The sequence below is a fragment of the Ranitomeya imitator genome, chromosome 4 (genome assembly GCF_032444005.1).
Source record: "Ranitomeya imitator isolate aRanImi1 chromosome 4, aRanImi1.pri, whole genome shotgun sequence".
NCBI lineage: Eukaryota > Metazoa > Chordata > Amphibia > Anura > Dendrobatidae > Ranitomeya > Ranitomeya imitator.
Window position 1 is genome coordinate 13,646,818 of NC_091285.1, and position 19,636 is coordinate 13,666,453.

Below are 19,636 nucleotides of genomic sequence, written 5' to 3' on the forward strand. Positions count from 1 at the left end.
GGTATATAAATCTGTTATCTAGAATTGTGGATATCCGGATTAATTTTTGATCCTAGAACTAGAGAGCTAAATCTTGACCTCAGAACCAGAAGGAGATTTCTGGATCTCTGAATTAAAGACATTCAGCCTGGAGACATAACCGGAGACCTGAGGTCTGAGATCTAAACAATCTGAAATCTGGATAAATCTTTCTGGTTCTGATTCTAAAGTTCATTGTTCCATTTTCACCTTCTTTATTTTGAATTGCCAAACTATCTTGTTCTAATTTATCTAGATGAATCCCATTGCCCCAAAGATCTGGAATAATCTTCTAGATCTAGATTTATTTCAACAATATCAAAATGATCTTTCTGGTTTAACTTCTGCTCTGACATTTTATGTATGTCCTCATCTGAGGTGGGGATTTAGCTCTTGGACTAAAATTCTACTGCTCCAAAATCCAGATTTATCTTCCTTGTTCCAAAACCTAAAATAATCTCGATGCCTCTAAAATCTGGATGTATCTTTCTGTTTGGATTTTTCTCCTTTAACTTGGGATCCAGAATTATCTCTCTACTTAGATATTTCTTTTTCCGAGATCCAGTAAATTTCCATCTCAGACCAAAATCATAAAGAATCACTTTCTGGAATAATTGGGATCTAGATTTACTTTTTGGTTTGTTTCTGATTTGAGGGCAGATCGATTTCTCCCTCACATTGACAGATTCGCTCTGGACTTTCAATAATCCAAAATCCAGATTTATTACCTTGGTTTTGACTTTCTGATGTATCTGTTCTTCTTGTTTTGGGTTTGTTTCTATAACGCAGATTTCTTCCTCTGGTTCTGAGATCCACAAGTATCTTAAATATGTTCATTTGTGTCCAGATTTATCTATCTGACTGTTGTGTTACGAGAACCATCCTAGCTCTAAATTCTGGATTCATCTTTGATCACGAAGATCTGAATTTTAAGCCTTGAGCTTTTGAGATCCTGATTTATCTCTCTTTGCTCTTGAATTATCTTTGGTTTAGATTCATTTTGCTCTCAGATCCAGAATCATCTCTCTGGTCTTCAGATCTGGATTTATCTCGCCCTTTCTAAGATATTAAACTATGGTAACTTTCTGGTTCTGATATCTGGAAGAGATATTTGGAAAAACCTGGAAGAGAGAAGGAATTTTTTATCTCTTTGTTGTTCTGTAAGATCTAGATTTACCTATATGGTTACAGGATCTGGAATGATCAGTTTTCCTTTGGATTCTGGACTGATCTTTCTCAGCCAGAGATTTCTTCCTTGTTCTGAAGTCGAGAATTATCCTCTCTTTAAATTCGATCAGGAATGATCTTTTGTGTCATCTGGAACGATCTATCTTGTCTGGATTTGTCTCTCTTGTCATCTGGAGTTATCTCTCTTGTCTTCAGAAGTAAAATTGCATTACTTTTTCTGGAATCCAAAATTTCCCTCTTCTGATTAGCTATGTTGCTTACCCCTTGTGCAGGGCATTGCAGTAGCTTAGGTATCCAAGATTACGACCACTCATATAGTGGCAGTTAAGTAGCTGTAGTGGTGGTAACCATGGATACTTAAGCTACTGCAATGCCCTGCACAAGAGGTAAGCTGCATAGCTAATCAGAAGAACTATACTACATTTCTAATTGGAGGCATTTGCTAATATTATCAATATTACACCTACTACATATTGGGATAGGATCTTGGAGATGGGAATACCCCTTTAATCATGACAGGACAAGGTCAATATTTTTCCCTCTATAGTTAACCATAAATTTGGCGCAGGGGAACAGATATATTTTTTAATTACTTCTCCCTTGTATTGTTCTTATACTAGGTACCAGTGAATTCCGTGCGTCCTCTCTTACAGCGATGATGGGCACGTGTCAGAAGGAGGAGTGCGCCACATCTGTACCATTCACAGGTCGGTATTTTCCCCTTTTAAAAAACACGCCCTTGGTGCTAACAATGCCCCGTAAGACCACAATATGGTATTGAAAGTAATATATATGCGGATCTGTCATTCTGAAGTCTGGTGAAGACATTGATGTAGATGTTAATGAGATCCACAAAATGCCCCTATGACAAATACTATGGTTAAAAGCCAAAAGGAAAGACGAGAAGTGTTGTCATGAGAACGTAAGACATCGGAAAAGCTGCAATTTCTTCACGCAAGTGTACAGAAAACGATGAAAAGTAGTCAAATGGGAACGAAAGAATGTCCTGACTGCTCTGTCGGAAAGAAGGACAACTACTAGTGAGGAGCGGGATTAATTAGCATCTGTCTGTTAATGATATCATGAGATCAGGCTGAAGGCGCGGCACCGAGGTGCCCTGAATGACATTGCATCTTCTACTGTCTGCTAATTAACTGATTCAGCTTTCTTCAAGCCCCACCCCCTCATTTTTACTCCACCTCTTTACTAACCCCTCCCACTTATTTTGGATCCTCCCCCGAGGAGCTCATCATCTCCTTATCATTGCTGCTTTACTTCTCCATGTACCGATTTTTTGCTGAGCTTATGCAGATACGTTACAGCTAATAAGAAGGAAAAAAAAGCTGCATTATAAAGCACAGACAAAAAAAAATGGTAGTCTGTACATAGATTGGTTTTCTTATACGCTCCTCCTCTCCTGAAACTTGCTGCAAATCATCGTGGTCCTTAGTATAAAAAAAACTGTTAATTGGTTGTGTGGCCCTTTAAGAGCAGTTCAGGTGGGCTTCGTCCTCTGGCGGTGAAGGTGTTAACCCCAGTCTCTAATTGCTCTGTTTTTTCTCCTATATTTATATATATTTTCTTTAGAATTCCCCAATTTGCTCGAGTTGTTTTCTTGTTCCGAGCAGCATAAACAAGATAATTTGACAGACAGCGTAAATCAAGGCGCGAGGGGCAAACAAGGATTCCTCTCAAGGGCTTAAGTGTTTTTGTGGACCGGCTCCCTCTTCAGTCACCTTCACAGATGTAGATCTGCACAGCGCTGGCGGATTTTTTTTTTTTTCTCACAATGAGTAATTGATAGCCCTCAAATGACTTAACATGTGACTCTGCTGAGCGAGATTATGTAAAAGCGTGGAGCAGCTGGGATAAAATGTGAGACGCACGTTAACACCATGATGTCAAGGCAGAAAGTGCTGCAGAGGAGAGAAAAACACCTCCATATTGTTCCATCCTATAGTCACTGCCCCAAATTATCAAGAAAGAACCCAGTATAATACTGCCCCTATGTACAAGAATATAACTACTATAATACTGCCCCTATGTACAAGAATATAACTACTATAATACTGCCCCCTATGTACAAGAATATAACTACTATAATACTGCCCCTATGTACAAGAATATAACTACTATAATACTGCCTCCTATGTACAAGAATATAACTACTATAATACTGCTCCCTATGTATAAGAATATAACTACTATAATACTGCCCCCTATGTACAAGAATATAACTACTATAATACTGCCCCTATGTACAAGAATATAACTACTATAATACTGCTCCCTATGTACAAGAATATAACTACTATAATACTGCCCCCTATGTACAAGAATATAACTACTATAATACTGCCCCTATGTACAAGAATATAACTACTATAATACTGCCCCTATGTACAAGAATATAACTACTATAATACTGCCCCCTATGTACAAGAATATAACTACTATAATACTGCCCCCTATGTACAAGAATATAACTACTATAATACTGCCCCTATGTACAAGAATATAACTACTATAATACTGCCCCTATGTACAAGAATATAATTACTATAATACTGCCCCTATGTACAAGAATATAACTACTATAATACTGCCCCTATGTACAAGAATATAACTACTATAATACTGCCTCCTATGTACAAGAATATAACTACTATAATACTGCTCCCTATGTATAAGAATATAACTACTATAATACTGCCCCTATGTACAAGAATATAACTACTATAATACTGCCCCTATGTACAAGAATATAACTACTATAATACTGCCCCCTATGTACAAGAATATAACTACTATAATACTGCCCCCTATGTACAAGAATATAGCTACTATAATACTGCCCCTATGTACAAGAATATAACTACTATAATACTGCTCCTATGTACAAGAATATAACTACTATAATACTGCTCCCTATGTACAAGAATATAACTACTATAATACTGCCCCTATGTACAAGAATATAATTACTATAATACTGCCCCTATGTACAAGAATATAACTACTATAATACTGCCCCTATGTACAAGAATATAACTACTATAATACTGCCTCCTATGTACAAGAATATAACTACTATAATACTGCTCCCTATGTACAAGAATACAACTACTATAATACTGCTCCCTATGTACAAGAATATAACTACTATAATACTGCCCCCTATGTACAAGAATACAACTACTATAATACTGCCCCCTATGTACAAGAATATAGCTACTATAATACTGCCCCTATGTACAAGAATATAACTACTATAATACTGCTCCTATGTACAAGAATATAACTACTATAATACTGCTCCCTATGTACAAGAATATAACTACTATAATACTGCTCCCTATGTACAAGAATATAACTACTATAATACTGCCCCCTATGTACAAGAATACAACTACTATAATACTGCTCCTATGTACAAGAATATAACTACAATAATACTGCTCCTATGTACAAGAATATAACTACTATAATACTGCTTCTATGTACAAGAATATAACTACTATAATACTGCCCCTATGTACAAGAATATAACTACTATAATACTGCCCCTATGTACAAGAATATAACTACTATAATACTGCCCCTATGTACAAGAATATAACTACTATAATACTGCTCCTATGTACAAGAATATAACTACTATAACACTACCCCTATGTACAAGAATATAACTACTATAATACTGCTCCTATGTACAAGAATATAACTACTATAATACTGCCACTATGTACAAGAATATAACTACTATAATACTGCCCCTATGTACAAGAATATAACTACTATAATACTGCCCCTATGTACAAGACTATAACTACTATAATACTGCTCCTATGTACAAGAATACAACTACTATAATACTGCTCCTATGTACAAGAATATAACTACTATAATACTGCCCCCTATGTACAAGAATATAACTACTATAATACTGCTCCTATGTACAAGAATATAACTACTATAATACTGCCCCTATGTACAAGACTATAACTACTATAATACTGCTCCTATGTACAAGAATACAACTACTATAATACTGCTCCTATGTACAAGAATATAACTACTATAATACTGCCCCCTATGTACAAGAATATAACTACTATAATACTGCTCCTATGTACAAGAATATAACTACTATAATACTGCCCCTATGTACAAGAATATAACTACTATAATACTACCCCTATGTACAAGAATATAACTACTACAATACTGCTCCCTATGTACAAGAATATAACTACTATAATACGGCCCCTATGTACAAGACTATAACTACTATAATACTGCTCCTATGTACAAGAATATAACTACTATAATACTGCCCCTATGTACAAGAATATAACTACTATAATACTGCTCCTATGTACAAGAATATAACTACTATAATACTGCTCCTATGTACAAGAATATAACTACTATAATACTGCCCCTATGTACAAGAATATAACTACTATAATACTGCTCCTATATACAAGAATATAACTACTATAATACTGCTCCTATGTACAAGAATATAACTACTATAATACTGCCCCTATGTACAAGAATATAACTGTTATAATACTGCCCCTATGTACAAGAATATAACTAATACTGCCCCTATGTACAAGAATATAACTATTATACGCTGTGAGGGCTTTTATGCTGACTGACTGTTTTCATGAGCGTCCAGTAGAATCATATTAATAAGCTTTATATACTGTGCTTCTCCATATTCTGTGTTCCTGGAATATCGGAAGATATAATAAACCCGCCACGTGGCGCACGATCGCTGTTTTCTGCGCACTCTTCTCGCTCACTAGCCCTGGAGCTAAGCATCAGACATCACAAACTCTGATCAATACAAGATAATTTCTCAAAGGAGGAAAAATATTATTCTAGAAAGTTAAAACATTGATTGAAAATTAGATATAGAAATTCTCTTCTTCGTATGAAAAACGAGGCAGTGTGGAATAATTATGCCCCTGGTTATGTCTATTTCCGACCACCGGGGGTGCTGTGTAATTATTATATTGCTTAATATCAAAGAAAATCACAATAAATCCTCTCCAGAGGGGCCACCCTGAAGTTCTGCCATATTTTATGGAAACTGACCCACGAGAAGACCACTTTTCAATATTTTTTGGGGTTGTCTCAAAGAGATCCATCACGGAGAATGAGAAATGATGGATGGATGATAGATAATCTATAGAGAGATAATAGATAATTTAAAGAAAACCTGAAATATCCCATGGCCATAAGTCTTCAGCCCCTTTGCTCAGTATTGGGTAGATGCCCCTTTTGAGCTCGTACAGACATGAGTCTTCTTGGGAATGATGCCACAAATTTTCACCCCTGGATTTGGGGATCCTCGGCCATTCTTCCTTGCAGATCCTCTCCAGTTCCGTCAGGTTGGATGGTGAACCTTGGTGGACGCCATTTTCAGGTCTCTCCAGAGATGCTCAGTTGGGTTTAGGTCAGGGCTCTGGCTGGGCCGGTCAGGAATGGTCACAGAGTTGTTCTGAAGCCACTCCTTTGTTATTTTAGCTGTGTGCTTAGGGTCATTGTCTTGTTAGAAGGTGAACCTTCGGCCAAGTCTGAGGTCCAGAGCACTCTGGAAGAGGCTTTCATCCAGGATATCTCTGTACTTGGCCGCATTCATGTTTCCTTCAATGACAACCAGTCGTCCTGTCCCTGCAGCTAAAAAACACCCCCATAGCATGATGCTGCCACCACCATGCTTCACTGTGGGGATTGTATTGGGCAGGTGATGAGCAGTGCCTGGTTTTCTCCACACATACCGCTTAGAATTATCACCAAAAAGGTCTATCTTCCTCTCATCAGACCAGAGAATCTTATTTCTCATAGTCTGGGAGTCCTTCATGTGTTTTTTCGCAAACTCTATGCAGCTTTCATATGTCTTGCACTGAGGAGAGGCTTCCGTCGGGCCACTCTGCCATAAAGGCCCGACTGGTGGAGGCTGCAGTGATAATTGACTTTGTGGAACTTTCTCCCATCTCCCTACTGCATCTCTGGAGCTCGGCCACAGTGATCTTGGGGTTCTTCTTTACCTCTCTCACCAAGGCTATTCTCCCACGATTGCTCAGTTTGGCTTGATGGCCAGGTCTAGGAAGACTTCTGGTGGACCCAAACGTCTTCCATTTAAGGATTATGGAGGCCACTGTGCTCTTAGGAGTCTTGAGTCCTGCAGAAATTCTGTTGTAACCTTGGCCAGATCTGTGCCTTGCCACAATTCTGTCTCTGAGCTCCTTGGCCGGTTCCTTTGACCTCATGATCCTCATTTGGTCTGACATGCACTGTGAGCTGTGAGGTCTTATATAGACAGGTGTGCGCCTTTCCAAATCAAGTCCTATCAGTGTAATTACACACAGCTGGACTCCAATGAAGGAGTAGAACCATCTCAAGGAGGATCACAAGGAAATGGACAGAATGTGACTTACATAGGAGGGTCTGAGCAAAGGGGCTGAAGACTTATAACCATGTGATATTTCAGTTTTTCTTTTTTAATAAATTTGCAAAAATTTCTACATTTCTGCTTTTTTTCAGTCAAAGATGGGGTGCGGAGTGAACATTAATGAGAAAAAAATAACTTTTCTGAATTTACCAAATGGCTGCAATGAAACAAAGAGTGAAAAATGTAAAGGGGTCTGAATACTTTCCGCACCCAGTGTAAATAATAGATAGATGATAGACACGCTCCATGTTAGATCTGTGCTCAGACTCGGGTGCAGATTTTCTCTGGTTTCCTCGTCCTCCTCTTCATTCGCTGAGTAAACACATATGTTTATCCCGCCAGAGCGGCTTCACAGCGCAGCCGGCAGCGGAGAGACGATACTTGTATCCCTCACTTATTAATAGATGTGAAAGTCATCTAGCTCCATAGATTTTATATTTATCCCTGTGTAGGCTGCACAACCCGGCACGGAACCGCTCTCATCGGGCGCCCGTCCAGCTCAGCGTTTCCACACGTTCATGGATCCATAATAAATTGCCAAATTTAGAGGGGATTTGAAACCTCAGACACAGATCCATTAACACAAACAATCTAACATCTGCCCCTCTGATAACCCCCACGTTGTTTTAGTCCCAACAGCATCTGCTGAGAAGGCTCATAATATATGGTAATATATGGACTCTTGTAGCCTGCATACAAAGATACATGATCAAATCCTGTCTGCAGTCACCACTAGGGGGAGCTTCCTGTACACAGAGATACATGATAAGATCCTGTCTGCAGCCACCACTAGGGGGAGCTCCCTGTATACGGAGATACATGATAAGATCCTGTCTGCAGCCACCACTAGGGGGAGCTCCCTGTATACAGAGATACATGATAAGATCCTGTCTGCAGCCACCACTAGGGGGAGCTCCCTGTATACAGAGATACATGATAAGATCCTGTCTGCAGCCACCACTAGGGGGAGCTCCCTGTATACAGAGATACATGATAAGATCCTGTCTGCAGTCACCACTAGGGTAAGCTCCATGTATACAGAGATACATGATAAGATCCTGTCTGCAGCCACCACTAGGGGGAGCTCCCTGTATACAGAGATAATGATAAGATACTGTCTGCAGCCACCACTAGGGGGAGCTCCCTGTATACAGAGATAATAAGATACTGTCTGCAGTCACCACTAGGGGGAGCTCCCTGTATACAGATACATGATAAGATCCAGTCTGCAGTCACCACTAGGGGGAGCTCCCTGTATACAGAGATAATAAGATACTGTCTGCAGTCACCACTAGGGGGAGCTCCCTGTATACAGAGATACATGATAAGATCCTGTCTGCAGTCACCACTAGGGGGAGCTCCCTGTATACAGAGATACATGATAAGATCCTGTCTGCAGCCACCACTAGGGGGAGCTCCCTGTATACGGAGATACATGATAAGATCCTGTCTGCAGCCACCACTAGGGGGAGCTCCCTGTATATAGAGATACATGATAAGATCCTGTCTGCAGCCACCACTAGGGGGAGCTCCCTGTATACAGAGATACATGATAAGATCCTGTCTGCAGCCACCACTAGGGGGAGCTCCCTGTATACGGAGATACATGATAAGATCCTGTCTGCAGCCACCACTAGGGGGAGCTTCCTATATACAGAGATACATGATAAGATCCTGTCTGCAGCCACCACTAGGGGGAGCTCCCTGTATACAGAGATACATGATAAGATCCTGTCTGCAGCCACCACTAGGGGGAGCTCCCTGTATACAGAGATACATGATAAGATCCTGTCTACAGCCACCACTAGGGGGAGCTCCCTGTATACAGAGATACATGATAAGATCCTGTCTGCAGCCACCACTAGGGGGAGCTTCCTATATACAGAGATACATGATAAGATCCTGTCTGCAGCCACCACTAGGAGGAGCTCCCTGTATACAGAGACACATGATAAGATCCTGTCTGCAGCCACCACTAGGGAGAGCTCCCTGCATACAAAGATACATGATCAAATCCTGTGTGCAGCCACCACTAGGGGGAGCTCCCTGCATACAAAGATACATGATCAAATCCTGTCTGCAGTCACCACTAGGGGGAGCTCCCTGTATACAGAGATACATGATAAGATCCTGTCTGCAGTCACCACTAGGGGGAGTTCCCTGTATACAGAGACACATGATAAGATCCTGTCTGCAGCCACCACTAGGGGGAGCTCCCTGTATACAGAGATACATGATCAGATCGGCCTGCAGCCACCACTAGGGGGAGCTCCCTGTATACAGAGATACATGATAAGATCCTGTCTGCAGTCACCACTAGGGGGAGCTCCCTGTATACAGAGATACATAAGATCCTGTCTGCAGCCACCACTAGGGGGAGCTCCCTGTATACAGAGATACATAAGATCCTGTCTGCAGCCACCACTAGGGGGAGCTCCCTGTATACAGAGATACATAAGATCCTGTCTGCAGCCACCACTAGGGGGAGCTCCCTGTATACAGAGATACATGAAAAGATCCTGTCTGCAGCCACCACTAGGGGGAGCTCCCAGCATACTGTTTTGTATGAGTTAAACTCCCTCTTGTGGTAACCCTCTCTTGTCCATCACTGTTGGACTGCCTGCATTTTAAGTTTCATGGTAAGACACTTGCTATTTTGTGTTCTTTACAGATGGAGACACCGGAGAAGAAGGGAATGAACGGGCCTGTGACACGCTGCTCATGTGTATCGTGACAGTCCTAAACCAAGGTCTGAGGAATGGTGGAGGTGTCGGAGATGTTCTCCGGAAGCCTTCAAAAGATGTAAGTCTATATTTCTTGGATGCAATGCATTTGTTCAATGTTGTCCAATGTTTTGTCCTCCTTGGAGCTGCCACTTTATCCATGAATGGGAAATGTCTACAGGTCATGTTGTGGTGCACCTCCATGGTTCTTGAGAATCTTGACTCTTGTCCTGTACTCATTTGCTTCCTTCACCCCTTTCTTCCAGGAACCCCTCTTTGCTGCCAGGGTCGTGTATGATCTTCTCTTCTACTTCATCGTCATCATTATCGTCCTCAATCTTATCTTTGGTGTCATCATCGATACATTTGCCGATCTGAGGAGCGAGAAACAGAAGAAGGAGGAGATCCTGAAGACCACGTGCTTCGTCTGTGGTAAGCAGAGAGGTTACCTGGCAGTGTCACCTCTGTATAGGACCGTGTTATGTTTGCTAATGACAGGTGTTATGAAGGCAATCCAGAAACACAGTTTGCTTAGCGATCAGAGCGCACACAGTGATCTGACAAATACCCAAAAATACAAGAACGAGCTCTGAGACGTGGAAACTCTGTAGACTGCACACCTGATCCTATCCTAAACACAACTAAAAGCGGCTGTGGATTGCGCCTAACAACTACCTAGGCAACTCGGCACAGCCTAAGAAACTAGCTAGCCTGAAGATAGAAAAATAGGCCTGACTTGCCCCAGAGAAATTCCCCAAAGGAAAAGGCAGCCCCCCACATATAATGACTGTGAGTAAGATGAAAAGACAAAACGTAGGGATGAAATAGATTCAGCAAAGTGGGGCCCGATATTCTAGGACAGAGCGAGGACAGTAAAGCGAAATTTGCAGTCTACAAAAAACCCTAAAGCAAAACCACGCAAAGGGGGCAAAAAAAAAACCACCGTGCCGAACTAACGGCACGGCGGTACACCCTTTGCGTCTCAGAGCTTCCAGCAAAACAAAAGACAAGCTGGACAGAAAAAAAGCAACAAAAAAGCAAAAAGCACTTAGCTATACAGAGCAGCAGGTCACAGGAACAATCAGGAGAAGCTCAGATCCAACACTGAAACATTGACAAGGAGCAAGGATAGCAGCATCAGGCGGAGTTAAGTAATGAAGCAGTTAACGAGCTCACCAGAACACCTGAGGGAGGAAGCTCAGAAGCTGCAGTACCACTTGTGACCACAGGAGTGAATTCAGCCACAGAATTCACAACAGTACCCCCCCCTTGAGGAGGGGTCACCGAACCCTCACCAGAGCCCCCAGGCCGACCAGGATGAGCCGCATGAAAGGCACGAACAAGATCGGAAGCATGAACATCAGAGGCAAAAACCCAGGAATTATCTTCCTGAGCATAACACTTCCATTTAACCAGATACTGGAGTTTCCGTCTAGAAACACGAGAATCCAAAATCTTCTCCACAATATACTCCAATTCCCCCTCCACCAAAACCGGGGCAGGAGGCTCAACAGATGGAACCATAGGTGCCACGTATCTCCGCAACAACGACCTATGGAATACATTATGTATGTTAAAGGAGTCTGGGAGGGTCAAACGAAAAGACACAGGATTGAGAACCTCAGAAATCCTATACGGACCAATAAAACGAGGTTTAAATTTAGGAGAGGAAACCTTCATAGGAATATGACGAGAAGATAACCAAACCAGATCCCCAACACGAAGTCGGGGACCCACACGGCGTCTGCGATTAGCGAAAAGTTGAGCTTTCTCCTGGGACAAGATCAAATTGTCCACTACCTGAGTCCAGATCTGCTGCAACCTATCCACCACAGAATCCACACCAGGACAGTCCGAAGACTCAACTTGTCCTGAAGAGAAACGAGGATGGAACCCAGAATTGCAAAAAAAAGGAGAAACCAAGGTAGCCGAGCTGGCCCGATTATTAAGGGCGAACTCAGCCAACGGCAAAAAGGACACCCAATCATCCTGGTCTGCAGAAACAAAACATCTCAGATATGTTTCCAAGGTCTGATTGGTTCGTTCGGTCTAGCCATTAGTCTGAGGATGGAAAGCCGAGGAAAAGGATAGGTCAATGCCCATCCTACCACAAAAGGCTCGCCAAAACCTTGAAACAAACTGGGAACCTCTGTCAGAAACAATATTCTCAGGAATGCCATGCAACCGAACCACATGCTGAAAGAACAAAGGTACCAAATCAGAGGAGGAAGGCAATTTAGCCAAGGGCACCAGATGGACCATTTTAGAAAAGCGATCACAGACCACCCAAATGACTGACATCTTTTGAGAAACGGGAAGGTCAGAAATGAAATCCATCGAAATATGTGTCCAAGGCCTCTTTGGGACCGGCAAGGGCAAAAGCAACCCACTGGCACGAGAACAGCAGGGCTTAGCCCTAGCACAAATCCCACAGGACTGCACAAAAGTACGTACATCCCGTGACAGAGATGGCCACCAGAAGGATCTAGCCACTAACTCTCTGGTACCAAAGATTCCAGGATGACCAGCCAACACCGAACAATGAAGTTCAGAGATAAGTTTATTAGTCCACCTATCAGGGACGAACAGTTTCTCTGCTGGACAACGATCAGGTTTATTCGCCTGAAATTTTTGCAGCACCCGCCGCAAATCAGGGGAGATGGCAGACACAATGACTCCTTCCTTGAGGATACCCGCTGGCTCAGATAAACCCGGAGAGTCGGGCACAAAACTCCTAGACAGAGCATCCGCCTTCACATTTTTAGAGCCCGGAAGGTACGAAATCACAAAGTCGAAGCGGGCAAAAAATAACGACCAACGGGCCTGTCTAGGATTCAAGCGCTTGGCAGACTCGAGATAAGTCAAGTTCTTATGATCAGTCAATATCACCACGCGATGCTTAGCTCCTTCAAGCCAATGACGCCACTCCTCGAATGCCCACTTCATGGCCAGCAACTCTCGATTGCCCACATCATAATTACGCTCAGCGGGCGAAAACTTCCTGGAAAAGAAAGCACATGGTTTCATCACTGAGCAATCAGAACCTCTCTGTGACAAAACCGCCCCTGCTCCAATCTCAGAAGCATCAACCTCGACCTGGAACGGAAGAGAAACATCTGGCTGACACAACACAGGGGCAGAACAAAAACGACGCTTCAACTCCTGAAAAGCTTCCACGGCAGCAGAAGACCAATTAACCAAATCAGCACCCTTCTTGGTCAAATCGGTCAATGGTTTGGCAATGCTAGAAAAATTACAGATGAAGCGACGATAAAAATTAGCAAAGCCCAGGAACTTTTGCAGACTTTTCAGAGATGTCGGCTGAATCCAATCCTGGATGGCTTGGACCTTAACTGGATCCATCTCGATAGTAGAAGGGGTAAAGATGAACCCCAAAAATGAAACTTTCTGCACACCGAAGAGACACTTTGATCCCTTCACAAACAAAGAGTTAGGACGCAGGACCTGAAAAACCATTCTGACCTGCTTCACATGAGACTCCCAATCATCTGAGAAGATCAAAATGTCATCCAAGTAAACAATCAGGAATTTATCCAGATACTCACGGAAGATGTCATGCATAAAAGACTGAAACACAGATGGAGCATTGGCAAGTCCGAACGGCATCACTAGATACTCAAAATGACCCTCGGGCGTATTGAATGCAGTTTTCCATTCATCTCCTTGCCTGATTCTCACCAGATTATACGCACCACGAAGATCTATCTTAGTGAACCAACTAGGCCCCTTAATCCGAGCAAACAAGTCAGATAACAATGGCAAGGGATACTGAAATTTAACAGTGATCTTATTAAGAAGGCGGTAATCAATACACGGTCTCAGCGAACCATCCTTCTTGGCTACAAAGAAGAACCCTGCTCCCAGTGGTGATGACGATGGGCGAATATGTCCCTTCTCCAGGGATTCCTTCACATAACTGCGCATAGCGGCGTGTTCAGGCACGGATAAATTAAATAATCGACCTTTAGGGAATTTACTACCAGGAATCAAATTGATAGCACAATCACAATCCCTATGCGGAGGTAGAGCATCGGACTTGGGCTCTTCAAATACATCCTGATAATCAGACAAGAACTCTGGGACCTCAGAAGGGGTGGATGACGAAATCGACAAAAATGGAACATCACCATGTACCCCCTGACAACTCCAGCTGGATACCGACATGGAATTCCAATCCAATACTGGATTATGGGTTTGTAGCCATGGCAACCCCAACACGACCACATCATGCAGATTATGCAACACCAGAAAGCGAATAACTTCCTGATGTGCAGGAGCCATGCACATGGTCAGCTGGGCCCAGTATTGAGGTTTATTCTTGGCCAAAGGTGTAGCATCAATTCCTCTCAATGGAATAGGACACCGCAAAGGCTCCAAGAAAAACCCACAACGTTTAGCATAATCCAAATCCATCAGATTCAGGGCAGCGCCCGAATCCACAAACGCCATGACAGAAAACGATGACAAAGAGCATATCAAGGTAATGGACAGAAGGAATTTGGACTGTACAGTACCAATGACGGCAGACCTAGCGGACCGCTTAGTGCGCTTAGGACAATCAGAAATAGCATGAGTGGAATCACCACAGTAGAAACACAGACCATTCAGACGTCTGTATTCCTGCCGTTCAACTCTAGTCATAGTCCTATCGCACTGCATAGGCTCAGGTTTAACCTCAGGCAGTACCGCCAAATGGTGCACAGATTTACGCTCGCGCAAGCGTCGACCGATCTGAATGGCCAAAGACAAAGACTCATTCAAACCAGCAGGCATAGGAAATCCCACCATGACATCCTTAAGGGCCTCAGAGAGACCCTTTCTGAACAAAGCTGCCAGCGCAGATTCATTCCACTGAGTGAGTACTGACCATTTCCTAAATTTCTGACAATATACTTCTATATCATCCTGACCCTGGCACAAAGCCAGCAAATTTTTCTCAGCCTGATCCACTGAATTAGGCTCATCGTACAGCAATCCGAGCGCCAGGAAAAACGCATCGACACTACTCAATGCAGGGTCTCCTGGCGCAAGAGAAAATGCCCAGTCTTGAGGGTCGCCGCGCAAAAAAGAAATAATAATCAAAACCTGTTGAATAGGATTACCAGAAGAATGAGGTTTCAAGGCCAGAAATAGCTTACAATTATTTTTGAAACTTAGAAACTTAGTTCTATCTCCAAAAAACAAATCAGGAATAGGAATTCTTGGTTCTAACATAGATTTCTGATCAATAGTATCTTGAATTTTTTGTACATTTATAACGAGATTATCCATTGAAGAGCACAGACCCTGAATATCCATGTCCACACCTGTGTCCAGAATCACCCAAATGTCTAGGGGAAAAAAAAAAGTGAACACAGAGCAGAAAAAAAAAAAAAAAATGATGTCAGAACTTTTTCTTTCCCTCTATTGAGAATCATTAGTTGGCTCCTTGTACTGTTATGTTTGCTAATGACAGGTGTTATGAAGGCAATCCAGAAACACAGTGTGCTTAGCGATCAGAGCGCACACAGTGATCTGACAAATACCCAAAAATACAAGAACGAGCTCTGAGACGTGGAAACTCTGTAGACTGCACACCTGATCCTATCCTAAACACAACTAAAAGCGGCTGTGGATTGCGCCTAACAACTACCTAGGCAACTCGGCACAGCCTAAGAAACTAGCTAGCCTGAAGATAGAAAAATAGGCCTGACTTGCCCCAGAGAAATTCCCCAAAGGAAAAGGCAGCCCCCCACATATAATGACTGTGAGTAAGATGAAAAGACAAAACGTAGGGATGAAATAGATTCAGCAAAGTGGGGCCCGATATTCTAGGACAGAGCGAGGACAGTAAAGCGAACTTTGCAGTCTACAAAAAACCCTAAAGCAAAACCACGCAAAGGGGGCAAAAAAAACCCACCGTGCCGAACTAACGGCACGGCGGTACACCCTTTGCGTCTCAGAGCTTCCAGCAAAACAAAAGACAAGCTGGACAGAAAAAAAGCAACAAAAAAGCACTTAGCTATACAGAGCAGCAGGTCACAGGAACAATCAGGAGAAGCTCAGATCCAACATTGACAAGGAGCAAGGATAGCAGCATCAGGCGGAGTTAAGTAATGAAGCAGTTAACGAGCTCACCAGAACACCTGAGGGAGGAAGCTCAGAAGCTGCAGTACCACTTGTGACCACAGGAGTGAATTCAGCCACAGAATTCACAACAGGACCGACACTGGTGCCACGTGCTCCTTGTGGCCTCTGCTTATTATGTGTGAAGGTGAAGCTGAGACCTTGTGCTCCTTTCCCGCCATCGTCGTGTCCGGCAGAGTTATTATCCGCAGTGAATCATTATCTCCAATTATCTGATTAGATTTCCTTATAAATACAGTAAGTTCCGAAATAAAGAAAATAGAAATCACATCCTTGAAAGATCTCAGGTCGCTTCATTACATCAGCGGGCGATGTGTCCCCATCCTTCTCTATGGCTCGGTCCCTCCTCTCACCTCCTTTCTATCTCCCCCAATCTTTTTTTTTTCCCTCTTCTCTTTGACTTTCCTTTTTGTTTGGCAGTCCTCCTTACTTTATTTTCCCTTTTTTACTCTCTGTTCTTCTTTATCTCCTCACTCTTTTTCATCTTTTCATTTTTCTCTTCCTCCATCTCTTGCACATTTCTCATTTTCTTTTTTTTCTCCTTTTTTCCACCCTTCCCATTATGGCCTCCCCTTACTCTTTTATTTCCTCCACATTCTCTGTTCATCTTCTCCCTTTCCCCCTCCTTTTTTTCTGTTATAATTTTTAAGCCTCACAGCTTTCTTTTTCCTCCCCTTTCTCTCGCTCTCTCCTCCTTGTTCTCTCGCTCTCTCCTCCCCTGTCTCTCAGTATCTCCTCCCCATTATCTCGCTCTCTACTCCCCTTTCTCTCACTATCTTCTCCCCTTTCTCGCTATCTCCTCCCCATTTTCTCGCTCTCTCCTCCCCTTTCTCGCTCTCTCCTCCCCTTTGGCTTACTCTCTCCTCCCTTTTTCTCTCTCCTCCCCTTTGCTCACTCTTTCTCCCCTTTCTCTCTCCTCCCCTTTCTCTTTCCTCCCCTTTCTCTCGCTCTCTTCTCCCCTTTCTCTCGCTCTCTCCTCCCCTTTCTCTCGCTCTCTCCTCCCCTTTGACTCACTCTTTCTCCCCTTTCTCTCTCCTCCCCTTTCTCTTTCCTCCCCATTCTCTCGCTCTCTTCTCCCATTTCTCTCGCTCTCTCCTCCCCTTTCTCTCGCTCTCTTCTCCCCCTTTATTTTGCTCTCTCCTCCCCTTTATCTTGCTCTCTCCTCCCCTTCATCTCGCTCTCTCCTCCCCTTCATCTCGCTCTCTCATCCCCTTTCTCTCGCTCTCTCCTCCCTCTTCTCTTGCTCTCTCCTCCCCTTCATCTCGCTCTCTCCTCCCCTTCATCTCGCTCTCTCATCCCCTTTCTCTCGCTCTCTCCTCCCTCTTCTCTCGCTCTCTCCTCCCCTTCATCTCGCTCTCTCATCCCCTTTCTCTCGCTCTCTCCTCCCTCTTCTCTCGCTCTCTCCTCCCCCTTCTCTCGCTCTCTCTCCTCCCCTTTATCTCGCTTTCTTCTCCCCTTTCTCTCGCTGTCTCCTCCCCTTTATCTTGCTCTCTCCTCTTCTTTATCTTGATCTCCCCTTTCTTGCTTTCTTCTCCCCTTTCTCTCGCTATCTCTTTAACCGTTGTCTCACAATCTCTCACCCTTTCTTCATTCTGCTCCTTTTGATTTTCATCTCTTCTCTTTTCCTTATCCTTTTCTGCTACTTCTTTCTTACAATATCGTTCTCCTTTCTCTTTAGTCACGTCCTCCTTTTTCTATCTGATGCCCTCTTTTTGTATCTATAATTTTCTTTCTCCTTTCTTTCCTTTTCTTTTTTCTTTCTCTTATTTTCTCTCTTCATTTCTTCTCTCCCCATTTTTTATGTCCATCAACCTCTATCTTAACCTTCCTCCATCCTATCGACAACTGCTCCTTTTTATTTTTTATTCTCATGCTCTATACCCTTTATCCCTTTCTGTCTTTCTCCTTCTTTCTCTAGCTTCTCCTCATTTTTCTCTTTATCCCTTACCTTTGTCGATTGATCCTTCTTGTCTCTAACTTTTTTTTCTCTTCCTCCTCCTACCTCACAACCCTTTTCCATCCTATTTTTATCTCCTTCCATTTCTAATTTACCCTGCCTTTATCTTTCTTTACCCCTCTTCCACGTTCCTTCTTTTCCCCTTCCCTAGTCTTCCGTCCCCATTCTCTTTCTCTATTTCCTTCTATTTCTGTCTTTCTCCTCTTAGCTTTCCCCTCCATTGATACTGTTCTTCCCCCTCGCACTTCCCTTCTTTACTCCTTTTATTCCTGTCACCGCTCTCCATTCTCTTCCTCTCACTTTTTCTTTCTTCTCCTCCACCACTTTTTCTGCCCCTCTTTCTCCTCCTTTCTACCTCACTCTCCTTTTCCTCCTCCTCTTCTTATTTTGTTCTTCTTGCAGGTCTGGAGAGAGACAAGTTTGATAATAAGACGGTGTCATTCGAGGAGCACATCATGTCAGAACACTGCATGTGGCATTATTTGTACTTCATTGTTCTGGTCAAAGTGAAGGACCCCACGGAATACACCGGCCCGGAGAGCTTTGTGGCGAAAATGATTGCAGTAAGTCACCTAAAATGTCATATACAAGCCTAGTTTCGTGTGATTGTAGCCTGAAATCTCCCTCCACCCATACTTTACACTGCAACCCTGCCTGCTCTGATTAGATGCGATGCATAAGCACAAGCGCAGCAGGACGTTGCCGCATGGAAGGCGGATTTACTTGACATGAATTGCTTTATTTTGAGCCTTCATTCTGACCAACTAAATAACATTACTAATTCTGTAACCGCAAAATCCGACAAACTCCATGTTCTATAATTCCACATACAGTTATTTTCAGTGAGTGAAGTGACCTAAATAGAAAGGACTCCCTATCCCCGGCCCTTTCTCATTTTCTCTCCTCTATTTTCTTTCCATCCACTCTCACTTTTTTCTGTCTCCTCCTCATTTTTTCTTACACCTTTATTCTCAACCTCTCTCTTTGCTGAACTGTTTTTATGTAGTCCTCCCCCTTTATCTCCTACTTCAGCACTCTCTTTTCTTCCTTTCCCCTCCCTTTCTCTTCCTTTCCCCTCCTTTTCTCTTCCTTTCCCCTCCTTTTCTCTTCCTTTCCCCTCCTTTTCTCTTCCTT

The 19,636-nt window shown here is 42.9% G+C and overlaps 1 protein-coding gene across 1 annotated transcript in view; it reads left to right on the forward strand.

Annotated features, from left to right (window-relative positions):
* Positions 1-19,636, forward strand: part of ITPR2 (inositol 1,4,5-trisphosphate receptor type 2) — a 243,430-nt gene that overhangs the window by 210,600 nt on the left and 13,194 nt on the right. The window contains exons 52-55 of the mRNA XM_069763093.1: positions 1,827-1,913; positions 10,347-10,477; positions 10,665-10,830; positions 18,905-19,065. Of these exons, the coding sequence (XP_069619194.1) occupies positions 1,827-1,913; positions 10,347-10,477; positions 10,665-10,830; positions 18,905-19,065 (545 nt within the window). The remainder of the gene's footprint in view (positions 1-1,826; positions 1,914-10,346; positions 10,478-10,664; positions 10,831-18,904; positions 19,066-19,636) is intronic.